The 16,502-nt window shown below is 37.3% G+C and overlaps 2 protein-coding genes across 5 annotated transcripts; both read left to right on the top strand.

Moving 5' to 3' along the window:
* LOC109825194 lies at positions 378 to 3,133 on the top strand. Of its 2 annotated transcripts, XM_020391975.1 has the most exons (6): positions 378 to 736; positions 807 to 905; positions 999 to 2,110; positions 2,190 to 2,411; positions 2,513 to 2,635; positions 2,721 to 3,133. In XM_020391975.1, exons 3-6 carry the CDS (start codon positions 1,067 to 1,069, stop codon positions 2,769 to 2,771), a joined length of 1,440 nt encoding a protein of 479 aa, XP_020247564.1. In that variant the 5' UTR covers positions 378 to 736; positions 807 to 905; positions 999 to 1,066; the 3' UTR covers positions 2,772 to 3,133. The 2 variants fall into 2 exon arrangements, with proteins under 2 accessions (XP_020247564.1, XP_020247563.1); XM_020391974.1 differs by having other exon boundaries at positions 378 to 924.
* On the top strand, positions 8,913 to 15,383 carry LOC109825193. Of its 3 annotated transcripts, XM_020391972.1 has the most exons (7): positions 8,913 to 9,322; positions 11,055 to 11,489; positions 11,898 to 12,678; positions 12,781 to 12,908; positions 13,048 to 13,123; positions 13,787 to 13,894; positions 13,971 to 15,383. In XM_020391972.1, exons 1-7 carry the CDS (start codon positions 9,041 to 9,043, stop codon positions 15,269 to 15,271), a joined length of 3,111 nt encoding a protein of 1,036 aa, XP_020247561.1. In that variant the 5' UTR covers positions 8,913 to 9,040; the 3' UTR covers positions 15,272 to 15,383. The 3 variants fall into 3 exon arrangements, with proteins under 3 accessions (XP_020247561.1, XP_020247560.1, XP_020247562.1); XM_020391971.1 differs by having other exon boundaries at positions 11,898 to 12,908; XM_020391973.1 differs by lacking the exon at positions 11,055 to 11,489 and having other exon boundaries at positions 11,898 to 12,908.

Raw genomic sequence — 16,502 nt, 5'->3', positions numbered from 1 at the left:
AACTCAAATATGCATGACATTGCAAAAATAGTAGTAAGTAAAGGTGGTATTGGCGAAAAAATATTAAAGGTGATAAGCAACAATTTTGATAAAAATAAAAATAAATTTTTATGTTAAAACCCTTTCTAAACTCGATCCAATTTCCGCCAAAGATGCTAACGGCCTTGATTTGATCGAAACTGGGTAGGTTTTTATAATTAAATTTTAGCGGGGTCAATTTTGGGGAATGAATTGTTTAATGGAGTCTATTTAAAAAAAATTATCCTTCTGTGGAATTTTACCATTTATTAAATTATTATTAATCACTAAAATATTTTCCTCAGATAAGACAAAAGACGCTTCGTTAAAGCAGTCACCGCTATATCGCTTCATCGCAACAGATAATTTCAACCATTTTCCCTTCGATTTCTCCCTCCGAAAACCCCGCCCCTTTTCCCTCTATTTCTCTCTCAGATCAAATCTCTGCCCTAATTCAGTTTTTTAAAACCCTTTTCAATCTCTCTCTCTCTCTCCCTCCTCTTTCTCTCTCTAGAAATCTCTGAGATCCACTGAGAAATGGCCATGGAGATCGAAGATCTATGCCATCACGTCTCAATCTCCTTCGCTCAAGATGTCGTCTCCGCCAAAAAACGACGCGTCCGAGCAGTTCCTACGGCCTTCATACCGCAACAACCTCAAACAATACGAAATTAGGGTTTCCGACGTTCCCTCCGGTTTCTAGGGTTTCGATAAAAGAGTAATTTCTTAAAATCTCACGACCTCCGACTTGATTGCTCCAGATATCGATAATTCGGCGGTTTCTTTAGGTTTCTTGTTGAATTTGTGAGAAAAGACGACGAATTTCACCAGGTGTGCTTACAAGCAGTTTCTTGGATTTCGCGTTGAGAAATGGCAGAGAAGTTTGGGTAATTGCTTAAGATCTTGGTAAATTCAGTAGTTTCTCTTGGTTTCTTTTGTTGACTTTGTGAAAAAAGACTTCAAATTTGAGTGTCCTGTAGGTTTCCGTCGACAAATTAGATTAAACTGAAGGCTTTACCATTTAAAGATCAGGGCTTTATTGGTGTCCATGGGAGGAAAGGAATTAGCAGTAGTTAATAACACGAGGCCGCTTAATCTGAGGGAAATTTCAGCAAGAGCAACCCTGAGGGAGATTCGGCTTCAGGGTCATGTATATGTCGAACTAAGACAAGTTGGGAAACGCAGCATCTTCTTCTGCACTCTTTGTCAGACTCAGTGTTTCAATGATTCCGTGTTGAATGATCATCTCAACGGTAATCTCCACTCCCGAAGATATGCTGCTGCCGAGGTTACTCTGTTTGGTCCCAACCCTTGGCCTTTTAGTGATGGCGTTCTCTTCTTTAGTACTTCAACTGATAATGATATCAATGGCCATGAAGCAACTTCAAACTTTACTGGTAAATCTAGTAGTGGCGGCGAAGTTGCAAATGGTTGTAAAAAGGATACTACTTGTGTTAGGGGTCATGATAAAGCTTCCAAACGTAATGGAAAGAATAGTTGTCGATTTATCCCCGGTGTCTTATTTAAGGCGGCAATTAGGAATATAAAGGCAAAGTTTCTTGGCTATGGTCATATTGGAGCTAAGGTTTGTGAAACAGCTGATGGTCACCGAGATATGACCAGAATTTGGTGTGCTTGGTTGGGACAAGATTCTTCGACTGACTGCCAAGGCTTGCTATCATCTCCCAAATGTGATTTTGCTATAATGAGTTTCTCATATACATATGATTTAGGTAGGAAGGTGGCTATTGATGAGGCACACGATTCATTTTCTCCTGGTTCTTTCTTTGAGATTGACGAACTTGGTCACCGCAGAAAGAAGAAAAGGAAATCCTTTTCAGATCCCGAGGATTCCTCAGATAGTAAGGCTGACCGGTTGAGCGGTTGTAGTGGAGATGCTTCGGGTCAACTTCATGCTTCAAGACTGATATCCAACAAGTTTACCAGGAAAGAATTAAGGAAGCAAAAGAGTCTCACTGCAGAAAGAACTTGTGATATTTGCGGCCAACTGATGCTCCTCGGGAAAGATGTTTCCACGTTGCTTAATTGCAAGACTGGTAAATTAGCTTGCAGCAGTAGAAATACAAATGGGGTTAGTGTTTGCATGTTTTACTCAATGCTGTTTTAACTGAAGAAGATGTTTTTTGTTGACCTCTCTTTTCAATGTGTAGGCTTTTCATTTATTTCATACCTCTTGCCTTATCCACTGGATCCTCCTTTGTGAATCTGCAATGTGGAGTGGTCAGTCAACAAATGGGAAGGCCACGACAAGAGGAAGAAAGAGTAAACAGGCGCAAAAGAATAGTATTGCTAAATTTTGCCCAGAATGTCAAGGCACAGGCATACATATCGAGGGAGATGAACTGGAAAAACCAAGATGTCCTCTTTCAGAGGTTGGTGGGCACAAGTTTTTTCTTCTAAAGTTATTTACCTATCAAGAGACTTTTCTACTATCTATTTATACTCACGGGTTAATGACAAACTATTCTTTTAGGTGTTCCTTCATAAACTGAAAGTCATCGAGGCAAATAAGGCATGGATGAAAAAACCTGAAGACCTCAAGAAATGCTCAACGGGCCTTCATTTTTCTTCAGACTCTGATAAGATTTATATTCAGGTGACGTAGTACCTTGACTGGCTTATTGAATAACTTCATGATATTGTTATATTATTTATTTTAACTCATATTACTTTGACCACAGGAAAAGGTGGTGCCGTTGAAGCTGTTGCATTTCTATCGAGCTGATGAATAGAAGTGGATGCAAATCATAAGTTTCCACAGGTTTCTGTGAAGACTGCAGGTCGATAATGTTATAAATGCTATGTAAATTTTCTTAAGTTGCTGAACACATCTTTATGATTAGCTATGTGGAGAGAATATGCTTACAGTAGTTTCAAGATTGTGTAAATGTCAATGTTGTACACATGTATGATATCTGATACTTGTTAGTTGTCCTCGAAATCTAAAAACTTCCATGCTTTGTCGAAAACTTAAGTCAAATTGTATATGACATGGTTTTAGTTCCCCAGAAAAGCTTTATGCAAGAACCTATCTTGTGAACCTGTTATGAATTGATATTTGGACTAAAAGATCGTCAAAGACTTGTTTTTTTTACTGGCAAATGATGAAGAAAACTTAAACTATCCATATTGGTATGCTTATTCTTTTATTATTTATTTTCTATTGTAGATAGGAAATTTCAGCATGTTGCTAACTTCTGTTCGTATTTGAAATTCATGTACCTATTATGTCTGCTGCAGCTTTGGTTATCTAGAATTTCCATTGGCTATGATGCACTGATTTTTCTGTATCGTATCTGAGTTTTCATTAATGAAGTAGCAATTAGATTGGCTATTTTATATTTATGTGGATAATTTCATATTTAAGTGTAGTCCCATATTGGAAGGTTAAAAAAGAACGGTAGACTTACATTCGAGTTGGAGGCTTGGAGCGGATAACTAATAGCTCAAGTCTTTGGGTGAATTAGGTTCCTAGACTCTAGTTAAGGCCCACAAACTCCGATTGGGCCAAAATTCTACCCATCAAGGAGGAACAATAGTTAGCAATAGATGGGATACTCTATGTAGTCGATCAATATGCATGCGCAGAAATACCTTTTGATGGTCTATTTTCTCTTTTAAATCTAGACCTTGTTAATTGCGGAAATGTCTTTATAAATCTTTTACTGATGCTATGTTGTCATGTGATTTCTGGCTTTACTGTTGAATATTTTACTGGTTGCATCTTTCTCCTTGGGTTTTTGAAAAGATGCCAACTTGGATTCAATTCTATTTTGTGTAAGTGCTGGAGAGCCTTACTGAAAATTTCATTCAATTTGAATAATTCATAGATAGTCCTCTACCCAGCTTGGACATAGGCCTCATATTGTGTGAGGGAATGTGAGAATGAAATGACAAGACAGGGTTTAGGCTTTTTGCCAAGCTGCAGAGAGCTTTAGTAGCAAAAGAAGCCAAAGGATTTTTTTTAAGGGAAGAAAAACTAGAAAGCAATAAAATTGGGAGGAAATCAGAATAATTAACATAGTAAAGAAGTAAAATGAGTGATTGGTGCAATTCTTATTGAGAATGATGCATATCAAGAAAAGAAAATGATATGTACAGTGTCAAGATCTTTTAATTCCTGAAGCGTGAGCTAAGGTGTCCCAGAAGCAGCATAGACTATATTGAAGGAGGGCTGAATCTGCTCCTCTGCACCAACAAGCTTCGATTTGATGAGGGTTTCATATGTTTTCTCTTGTTTTCGAGACTTCGAAAGTCGCTTCAGGCGTGGATCTGTTGGCATTAAACAGGATGACATGGTTCCAGTATGCTAACAGATGCTTGATGTTCAATGTTTTTAAACTTCAAAGTTGCAGGCAGTTCTGTCTTCCAGTAACCAGGGCTGATTTCTCCCCTCTTCTGCACTATTTGGCAGGACAAAGGTAACTAAATAAGTTATTTATCTATTCTACGATGTTATGAGTCAGTATTTTATTTCATTTTATTTGTCTGTTATGTTGGGCGACTTTTGCACCTGAAGGGTTGATTATGATAATTTGTTATGGAATTTTCTTCTGATTAATTATTTTGTCCAACAATTCTCCAAGCATTTTTATGTCAGTCTGGGTGTTATTTCCTTCTTAGGGTGTGTCTGAGAACTTCAAAATTGAACTAGGCTTTAGACAAGTTGATTTTTAACTAGGCCAAAGTTGAACCACGTAGGGGCTGGTTTACAAAAGAACTAGTTTAGGGTCAAGATTTTGAACTAGAAAGAACTAGTTCAATTTGGGCCTAATTTTTGCCAAACTGAAAACAAGGTTTTGGATCAATGTTGTACCACTTAAAAACAAGTTTTGTGGAGTTGCCAATTGCCAAACATGCCCCTAGTGTTGTTGAATCTAGCTTATGCTTTAGTGTTTCTTCATACCTGTTATATGCAGTAATATTTTTGATATTCTTGCTAATAGAACCCCTTGCAAAAACTTTAGCAATAATATTTTCGTCTCACCGAATTGTACATCTTTCATCACGACTATATTTCCTTTGATACTGATTATCTTGCTTCCCTTTACCCCTTTGGCTTGGACTTTTGATGTCTTAATTAATTGTATTGGATACCGTAACCATCATTCGACTTCCCAACTACTGGCCTTTGACATTTTGAACTATTCTTCCCTGAAATATTTTAGCGGGGTACTTGAGTTGGTACTCCATTTTCTGGGAGATGCTCAATTTGATCCCACACAATGTTATTATGGGTGTTTCTTTTAGCCACCATTTTGCAATTTTTAGCGTCTTGCTCCTTAAGAGAAGAAGTCCTGTACACTTAAATTCCATCCAGTTTGCTAATGATCTCATTTTGCATCTCCTAGCTGCTAACTTATGGTGCATAATAAGGGCTACCTGTACCTGAGGCGCTAGTTATCTAATCGTTGAAGCTATTGAGGTGCCCTTATTTTCAATTGTATGTCTAAAACATATTGGTTATTTTCCACTTTAAGCTTGAGTCATGTTATTTTCCCCTACAAATTTACGCATCTTGTCACCCTAGCTGTGGAGCCCTGAAACTTACATGCTTTCTAACTGTATCACTATGTTAATTGATGACCAGTCAATCAAATTGCATAATTGTTTGTATAATTCATTCATTTTCCGAGTAGTTAAATAAAATCCATGGAAACCTGTCAGTTATGCTCTGAATCCCTGAAATCGGATGTTTAATGTGTAGGGACAATTTCGATTCATTTCCTGAAACCTCATCAATTTCTTGTGACAGTATTAGCATAATATTTTTCGATCGGGTAGGAAATTGTTGGTAGCCAAGAGACCTACTTATGATTTCTGTCGAAACTTCAGCGGGAAGCATGAATATGGGCACGGAATACGAACATGACATGGACTCAACAAAACAATGGGTTCCTTAAAAAATCATAACACAATATAACATGCCAGCATTACAACATATTTGTATGTGTACAAGGGGAGGGGACATAAATGCACATAAAATTTGTCCAAGATGTAAAAACAGTGCACATACATAAATGCACATATATTTGTTGCTCATTCATCAACATTTATGCACCTAAAGAAAACTGGAACAAGTTATCAACCACAAGATTGTTATCATTCTTTAGTCTTCTTCATTTGTTTCCTTTCGCTACTTCTTCGCTCGCTTTCGCACGCATATTCAGTGTGATGCTCATTCACATTTCATGTTTAACAAGACAAAAGAAAAGGGCAAATGGTGAATAATATTCCATCACAATGATGTTCCTCTGTGGTGGTATGAAATAGATACAAGTACGAAGAAAGTTGCTATGATTACAGATTCACCGTAAGTTGCAGCATCTCTTTCACAATGCACGTATTTTTCTCCCTCCTCTTTTCTCTCTACAAACCAACTACAACTACATATTTTCCTGAACCAACAGATTGGAATCTTGCAGGCATGAACTAGTTCGAGGAGAGAACACGAAGAAGCTAGGAGAAACAGGCATCGTAGTAGAATTTTGCCCAAGAGTAAGAAGCAAAGGATCTCTATTACCACCATCTCCAATTACTTCTCCACGTGAACCGGATGACGAATTATTACCTGTCAATCTTTGCACCAAACTCATGAAATCTTGAGGCTTAGCGTGGATAATTCTTGGTGAACGAACATGCACAATCACCGGAGGCTCGCGACTAGTGTCTTGCTTCTTGTTTATTTGATGAGAATTCCTGGCTATATCAACTGATGGAGGCCTTGGACGTTGGAGCTGAACTCTGCTAGATGAAGGCATGGTTTTGTTAGTGGTTGATATAATGAAGTACCATTGCGTTGCCATTTATATAGCTGATAGAGTTGAAAGAGTTCATGTAGGAAAAGGTCTATGGCTGAAAGGGGAGACTTCGGAGTTCATATGATGGGTTTTTATGATTAAATTTTTCATGTGAAGTCTAGGTCAAAGCTTTCAAGTTCAACTAACACCGGTTCATGAAATAGAAAAATTAAGTGTTAGTTCGAGGGCAAAATGTCAGATGTAGATATTAAAAGGTTAGAGAAATGGTTACATGATGCACGATGCTTGCTCAATGCGCAGACCGGCTGTCACGGTTAAAATCGTGGCCGCCTTTGTCGGCTTTAAAGAAATACAAACGAGGCTTTTTATGGCCTTTGATGTGAGCAGAATCTCACGGAAGTAAGTGTGACCGAGTCCTGCCATTTTTCATTTTTATATCTGGCAATTTACATCCTCGGGAAATTAAAATAGTTTTAAAAAAAATGGTGACGCTTGTTGTAACTAAACTTGTGGTTATATGGTAGTTGAACACATTTTATGAGATTATTCTAGAGATCTAAAGCATTTTGTCTGATACATTTGAGCAGTATTTGTTGACCTTTAACTAGGGGTGGTAAACGATCGAATCGAATCGAATACTAAGATGTTCGTATTCGTATTTGTTTAAAATTATCGAATTCGAATGTGGACTCTAAAATTCATATATCTAGTTTTTCGAATTCGAACTCGAATACTTGGTATTTGATAAATATTCATGAATATTCACGAATACTTATCGAATATCAAAGTATATTTATTCCGCTAAAGAATTTGATTTTCAAATAGTATTTAAATTCATAAATAAAATTTATTCCTTCATAATATATGATGTATATATATTTAAATCAAAATTTTAATTAGAAAACAGATTTAAGATTATTTAAGTCTTAAAATCAGGATATAAAGCTCAAGTAGAAATGATATGTAGGTTAAAAATATGACATCATATGTGCAATAATACAACTATACAAGTAATATGATGTGATCAAATTTTAAACGAATATTTAATAGACAAACGAATCGAATATACATCTGGTTAAATTCTATTCGTTAGTAAACTCGAATACTAAAAAATATTTGTTTAGTGGTAAATGAACTACCGAATCGAATATGACCGAATACTTTTTCGAACAATTATCGAACTATTTGTTAATTATTTGGTTCATTTCCACCCCTACCTTTAACCTTTCGAATGCCATCTCGCTATTGGTAATATATGATTTTCTTGTGCATTTCAGGTTGTTTGAAATTTAGTCAAAACCTTGAGAAAAGAAATTCAGATATTTTGAATGGCCATCATCCTGTTTTAAGAGTTGCCGTACAAAAATGGATGCTAATAAGGATCAAAAACACGATATGATATTACCGCGATAAGATATTCTTTCTCATATTTACTATCATTGATTCTTTTTATTAGCTAAATTACACTTAATTGTCCTATAGTTTCACCAACCTTACATTTAAGTGACCTCTACTTTGAAACCGAGTAAAAATAAATACCCCATAATATTTAAACATTGCAGATAGATGGCCAAAGTTAAAAAGAACATAGTTCATTTACTTACTCAAGAATACCACATAACATAGGGTACTAAAGTGTAACTTTTAGAAACTTTAGGGCATTTAAATGAGACCATTTCGAACTGCAGGTATTTATGTGCAACATTTGGTAAACAAGAGTGCACCAAAATATAATATTTTAAAAATTTGAGATATTTATCTGTAATAGTTAAATGCTTTGGAGGAATTTATTCGACTGATTTGAAAATAGAGGTAAGATTCGTAAAGCTACAGGGCTTCTAAGTGCGATTTATCCGGGTTTGGGTTTACTTGCAACCTACCCAATTCACATACCACCATCCCACTCACCACTCACGTGACCTCCCGGGATCCGGACACCGCTCCCTGCACCGTTCAGACAGCCTCCAACTCAATTTACGTTATTCACACTCCCGGCGGTGACCACACCCCCTCTCCTCCCCAACCAAAAAATCCCCATTTTTGAGCTTTCCCTCCCGAAATCCCTCGCTCCCCAAAAATAGAAAACCCTAAATGGTCTCCTCATCTTTTCCCGCGGGATCCAAAGTCGAGGTCCGATCCAACGAGGACGGATTCAGAGGCGCCTGGTTCGAGGCCGAGGTCATCAAACCCCTCCCCAAATACCGCCGTACACCGTCTCCTACGACGCCCTCGCTCCGACGATGTCGCGGGAAACCCCCTCGTGGACACCGTTTACTGCACTTCGTCCGGCCTCGCCCCGCCGCCTCGGCCGGCGCGGCGGGGTTCGAGGCCACCAGCTCGTCGAGGCGTTTCACAACGATGGGTGGTGGAGGGGGGTTGTGAGCGAAGTGGTGAAGGGGAAGCGAGGGGTGTTTAGGGTTTCCTTCCCGAGCTCGAGGGAGGAGTTTGAGTTTAAGGGGAAGGAGTTGAGGGAGCTGCGGGAGTGGGTTAAGGGGAATTGGGTTGCCGTCAAAGATCAGGAAGTAAGTGAACTTTGTCGATTTTAGTCGCTGATTTTGAATATCGAGATATATTGGTGTTGTTTCTAATTTGGATGTTGTGTGTGTTGCAAATTTGCGAGAAAGATATCGATTCGCGCAAACGGTAGAAGGAACTAAATTTGGATATGTTTTGTTGCTTAGGTTAGTTTACAAGAGAGTACCCGTTTGTATGTTTTTAGGGATGGGTTTTATGATTTTACATACGGAATACTTAAAGAGTATACAATTATAACCATCAACCTTCAACACAGCTTCGAAGTTTTGGTCTAGTGGAAGGACCTTTTAACATGGTATTATGATTTGATCATATTGAATTCACCAGAGTATAAAATATAGCTCTTAAATCCCACCACAACTTTGGAGGTTTGGTCTAGCGCAAGGGACCTTTTAACATGGTAATAGAGCAACCCCGGTTCAAATCTCAGTGGCTAGGTATTTAAAGTAGATTCAAAAACATTATAGTAGATTCAGAAACAGAAAGTAGATTTAGAAACAGAAGAGACTGTAGCATCAACATGAGTCCAGATTTTAGGCCATAAAAGGTGCTGAACTTCTCCCGCGGGGCGGGGGGGGGTTAAGTGTAAAATTGCAAACATCAACCTTCACCACAACTTCATATTTTCGGTCTAGTAGGAAGGGACTTTTAACATGAATTAACAAAGATTTTTTAAGTGGTCTCCCAAATCTTATGTATTTGAAATAAGTCCCCTCAATCTTTGATATCATGGAAAATATGTGTCTTCATTAACCAATGGCGTTATCTTATTCCGTTATGCATTATCTGTATTTTCGGTCCTTCCCCGCCGTCTTGCCCCCCCCACCACCACCACCCACCACCCACCCAAAAAAATAAAAAATAAAAAACCCACGCACACACATTACTCCTCTCCAATCACACCACAAATGTAGTATCTTCGTTAATCAATGCAGCTGCTAACATTGATGCTAATCTTATGGGGGACAATTATAATGTCCTCTTCTTCAACTCCTCCAACCTTCAAATAAATAATCCATAAAGATGATCAACTCATTCTGTATTAGGGCTTCCATTTTGTCTCCAACACCATCATCGAGCACCAGAACTTCACCTCCAAATCCACTCTCTTCTACACTAAACCGATGCTCCATGAGCACTAAAGAGAGAGTGACAAATATAACTTATTAGAGTAGAGGAGAGAATAATGAAGAGAGGGAGGGAGGGAGTGGTTTTAAACCATAAAACCCAAACAACTAATTCCCTCTATAACATGTTCTTAACTAATGTGGGTTAAGAAACTAAATCGGTATTAATCATACCTGAGTTAATTCCCAATGGAAAACAGTAACACACTCATTTGAGATAACTAATGATTTTCAGGGGACCTATTTCATATATCAAGATTTGGGGGACTTATTTCAAAATACGTGAAATTTGGGGACCAATATCTCAAAAACGTGGCAACAAAGTGGTTGAAGAAACTAAACTTTAAAGTATTTCATGTTGGGGAATAATGTTACCTTCTGCCTTTTCATCAAATTAAAAATTTAACATATCAAGTTGTCGACTTTCTTATTGATATATTCTTTCTCTCTCAGCGTAGAGCTTGTAAACTTCCTTGTGCCTTTTTTGCTTGAACTAAGTCATTCTCATTGAGAAATCATCATCAGACTTTGATCTGACTACTTCCATGTGCTTGGCTTAAAAATATTTCTTTTTCTTAAATTTTTCCTGTAGGTAGAAGAAAAGAATGTTATGTTTGATGTGGGAAGTCGGATAGAAGTAAGCAGGGACAAAGAGAACTATGGAGCGTCTTGGTATGTTGGGACTGTCTTGAAAGTGATAGGGGCAGGCTTTTTCTTGGTGGAATACGAGAATCTAAGAATAGATAGTAGTGGCAGTAATGGAATGCCCCTAAAGGAGATTGTTGATCTGCAGTATATAAGGCCCTCCCCTCCCCCTCAAACAGTGTTTGATAATTTTGTCGATATCTTGGAAGAAGTCGAAGCATTTCGTAAGGGTGGATGGGTAGCTGGAGTGGTCTCAAAGCTTCTGTGTGGGTCGAGATACGTTTTTAAACCCAAGCACTGGGAGGAGGAGATTGAGCTTGACTGGACTGCAATAAGGCCTCACTTTGATTGGACAAACGGTCGCTGGGTTCGCATTTCTCGGGTATCACATAAATTGGACTAGCTCTTTTTCTTCCCCTTCTGTTTTTTGCATCTTGAGTATTTAGGGGATCTTTGTAAGATGAGATAGGAGTTGTTTCTGATTTCATGTATAAGTCTGAAGAAGTTACTGCAGCCGTGCATTCTTTTTCTGGTTCGTTAGAATTACTACTACTACTATTACATGCGTTCATCAAAATGTGATTATTAAAATGGATATAATCAATGCTCATCAATTGTGCTGTTTCAAACTCATAGACTGGACACTTTATTTTCTTACAATCAAAATGTTCAAGTGCACACTCACAGGCATAGTATGTAGATTATATGTAGATTGTGTGCATCTTATCTTAGGTAATCTTTATTTTACTCATAACCGGTCCTTGGTTTCCTTGTTGGTTCTATATTGCAGGAGAAGAGTAGCAAACGACCATCTTCAGGGGAAACAAGAACATATAATCTCCATGAAACAAGAACATATAGTCGAAGACAGAAATCCCGTTTTGTCGAACTATCCAATTTACCAATTTCAATGCCAACTTTTAGTGATAATGGTGGCGAAGTTGCTGGGAGATCTGCTGTTTTGGATTTGAAGGCCAAGAAGCCTGGAGAGCCCACAGCTGAAGGTGGAATCGAGACATCTCAAACTTTCAAGAAGTTGAGGAAAGGACCAGAGGAACACCTGAAGGCAAAGAAGTCTAAGGAGCCTACAGTTGAAGGTGGTATTGAGACATCTCAAACTTGCAAGAAGGTGAAGGAAGGAATAATGCCAGAAGAGCACCTGAAGGTGATAGATGAAACCAAGTCAGTTGCTCATAGATGCATAGAAAGATCTCGCACCCGGAAACATTCTACTCTTTCTATTGCGATGCTTTCCCGCATTAATAGGTATAAAACTACCGAGAGAATTGCTGCCATGCATTTGAAGGATAAAAAGATCAAGGGGTCCAGCTTTAAAGAAAGAATTAAGTCTTCTCAGCCTTGCAATAACCCAAAGAAAGGAAAATCATCGGAAGAACGGATGCGATCGGTTGATAGCATATTGAAGAATTGTTGTACTAAAACCAAAAGAGTGGTAGGAAAAAGATCCTCTGCTGGGCCTACTCCAGGAGATACTGAGATACCATCTCACTGGAAAATTGGAAAAAAATCGATGGAACTGATTCATGAGCAAGACATATCCAAAATGAGTGGTGATGAATCAGCAAACAATGTTGAAGGCTCATCTAATTGCTTCGGTTATGCGTCAAAGCATAAGTCATGGGAAGCTAATTTTGGCTGTTCTCTAATTGCAGGCTGGGGAAGCCATAAAGCCAGGCATGTTAAGACAAAGAATACAAAGATGGAGAGAAATACGAAGATGAAGAGAGACGAGCTTGTGTTACAGTCTGCAGATTGCAAAAGAAAAACTCCTGATGTTATTGTAAGTCATTACCACTTATCACCATTTTTTGATGATTAAATGTATATTCTTCTTTTTTTGCCCCCTTGTTTAGAACCAAGTGAGTTTATATGGTTACCATGACATAAATCGTTTCTTCTTCTTTCTTCCTTTCTCTTAGGATGTGGAGCAGCAAGACAAGATGAAGAAACGTAGGGTAGGCAGACCTCCAAAGAAAAAGATTACTAGCAAGAAAGGTAAGTGCTATAAGAGAGCTGACCTCCAAAGAAAAAGATCCCATATACAAATAGTGTTGTAATTTCAGATCTAGTGCACAGCTTGGTTGATAAAAACTTGTTATGTAACTTGTTAATTGTTATTTTGCGTTATGCGACCTAACAAACCTTAAACGTTGCATAAGCTTTTGAAATAGTCAAGTTACGACATAGCTCTACATTATTATATTAAAGTATGTACTTTCAATGTAATATATACTTTCAATGTAGTGTATGCTATTTCAATATAACATGCATTTCAGTATACGTTACATTGTTCTGATACAATTTATTGTAGAGGCCTAACTGCGTAAGAGTAGCTTTTTAAAAATGTTTTGTTTAAAACTTGAACTGCTACTTTCCAATTGGTTGTTAAGCATCTATAACTTATTGTGGTCGAAAAATTGACATTGTATATTTGATAATTGTTATATTTGAAAATTGTGATGATTATATTTATTAAAATCGTTATGAATATTTATATTTGGTAATTATTTAAATAAATAATAAGACATGTAACCTATGTTATGTATTACTTGTTTTTTGTTTTATATTATTGTGAAGTGAGTGTCACATTATGCGTTATTGTTACTTTAAACATGACCGCCAATTCTTATAGATGAAACCTATTTCTGAAAAGTTTAGGAATGGGATCCACACAACCAGAAGAAGGGGAAGAGATAGTGGGACGTGAAGATAGGAGGGAGTTTGTTGAACTATCCAAGAATTGCCCGCTGAGTGCCAATAGGGAGGGTATGTCTGCATTATACAGAGCTTGTTAATCTTCGAGAATACAAGTAATTGTTCTGATGCCCTTATTTCTGTGCAGGGAAAAAATCTGCTAATGATACAAATATTTGTTTGTACAACATGCAAGAAGACATCATGGAACACTCTCCTGAGTCACACCAACTAGATTCTTCCAATGTAGTTGCCAATTTGCTCAAGGACTCAACTACCCAGGATTTGTCAAAATTGAAATCTTTCAACAGTAGAATTGCTGAATGTGATGCTGAAGAACCAAGGCAAGCTTTTCCTTTTGATGAAGATGATGTTCACAATCATGATGATCTTATTCCGAATGGATCAAAGGAAGCAGTGGAGATGGAGAGATCGCTGGCTGATCATACACCCGATGGACTATCACTTCTCAAGGAGTATAATGCTTGCGATCAAACATCAAATGCTTGCGATCAAACATCAAATGCTTGCGATCAAACATCATTGTCTGAAAAGGTGTCTGGTGAGATGGATGTTAGAACACCCGCTGACCACAGCCCTAATGCTTCATCACTTTCTAGAGAAGAGCATGTTCCTGATCACGGTGACTTCACTTCTAGTGAGTCTTTGATGGAGAAGATTGTTATTGAGATGGAGAAGACTTCAAATGATCCTGCACATCTGAGGGAAGATATTCATTTTCATGATCATCTAACTTCAAGTGGATTGCCCTCAGAAAAAGCTATAACTGAGGCAGAGGGGAGACTTGATGTTTATCCCATATGTAGTATGTCACCGCATAGCTCAGTGGCATTGCCTTTTGTGAAGGAGTCTGCAATGTGGGAAACTGTCGAGTCAATGGAAGTATTTCACACAACTCCACAACAGCCACATTTTCATCCTTTGAAGCAGTATGAGGTAGAGTATCGCGAGGGAATGGCTATTGGTTTGATGGTGACCTTTGCCAATTTAGTTTCTAGTATTCAGAAGCTGCGGATTACCGATTCTGAAGATATTTTTGAAGAAAAATTGAAGGTCCTTATTTCCTTGGAGTCACATGGATTCAATATTCAGTTTGCACGATCTTGCCTTGAGAAGTTACTACAGATACGAAGTAATGTTAGTCATTCTCAGGGCAAAAAAGTGTCTTTGAAAGAGAAAATACTAGAGGCAGAGGATGAGAAAGATCAACTTGAAGAATTTATTGCTGCACATGATAAAATCATATTGGACTTGGAAGAAAATCTCTATCGCTACAAAGAGAGAAGGTCGTCAATGATTTCAGGGAGGAACAAAAAGGATTCTGAGATTGTTCAGTTAAAAATGAATCTGCAAGCAACTGAAGAAGCCTTTTCTTCTGCAGAAGAGAACTTTAATGCTGTTGCGCGATCCATGGTAAATGTAACATGATCTTATTCAAACAGGTGACTTCACTTCAATTTTGTGGAAATATAGTATATGTTATCATCAAGTCATTAATTTTTAGGGCACAGTTTTCTGAGAAATACTGCATTATTTGTTCCTTGATCTGGTCTTCCATGCCTGCATTACCATAGTGATTGAATTCTGATCATGTTGATATTTATGCATTAGTCATGAAATATTCCTATTATTTTCAGTATTTTCCTTTTAGGAAAATGACTGAAGGAGTTGGGATAATTATGTGAATGTTTCACATACCTCTTGTTATGCATAAGAAAGGTACCATCACTATTCTGATAATCTTATGACATATAGTAAAATATTTATGACCATCTTCAATCTTTTAATTGCTGAAGGTTAGTAAGAAATAATACACTAAAGAAATAATTATTTGGAGTTTTAATAGAGGGTTAAACATGCACCATCTGGTGCATATTAAGATGGGAGTGGTAAATGAATTTGTTGATTAAATTTTATCCACAGTAAGAGGTTCTCCAAATTGGAAGATCTTGAATTATAATTTCAAGATTGATAACCAGACTTCCATACGTTAGGAATATTTAGTGGGAAAGTAATGTGTGAGGTTTATCCGAAAGTTTAAAACCTCTTAATGTTGGATGGAAGTTACCAACTTGGTGAAGCTTTGACAGGTAATGCTAGTGTTGATATGTGGATATGTTGATAATATGATCTTTATTTCTTGGAACATTTTTTTCTTGCTTTTGAGATTTTCTGAAACTTGAACTTATAACTTCATGATATGTTCTCTATTTTCTTTTTCTTTTTTGTTAAAATAGAGATTTTTGCTATATGGAGTAATTCTTTTTTATTATACTGTTTCCTGACAGTAGATTGATCGTCGTGTATTGATAAAGTCTATTTGTTTGAGAAATGATTTGTCTTCATTAAAACTCAAATGCACCATTGATATTAAAATTTCAAGTTCCTTTTTGCTTGTTATTGTTGAGGTGTCTGCTTAGACTCTGCATCTTTGCTCATATTCTATCAGGATTCTGGATTTCTCTATTATTCAATAACAGAGGAAAAGGGGAAAAAAAGGCTTTTCCCTATTTGTTCTATGTCAATTCAAATATCCACTATATGTTTATGTACTTACATATGAATATCATTGGTAAGCATCTGAGTGTATTGAATATTATGCATGTTCAGCAATAATTGATGTGTATTTTTTATACCTGGTGTGGTTCAAGTATTGGCC

The sequence above is a fragment of the Asparagus officinalis genome, chromosome 10 (assembly GCF_001876935.1).
Source record: "Asparagus officinalis chromosome 10, Aspof.V1, whole genome shotgun sequence".
Taxonomy (NCBI): domain Eukaryota; kingdom Viridiplantae; phylum Streptophyta; class Magnoliopsida; order Asparagales; family Asparagaceae; genus Asparagus; species Asparagus officinalis.
This window is presented reverse-complemented; position numbering and strand designations above follow the sequence as displayed.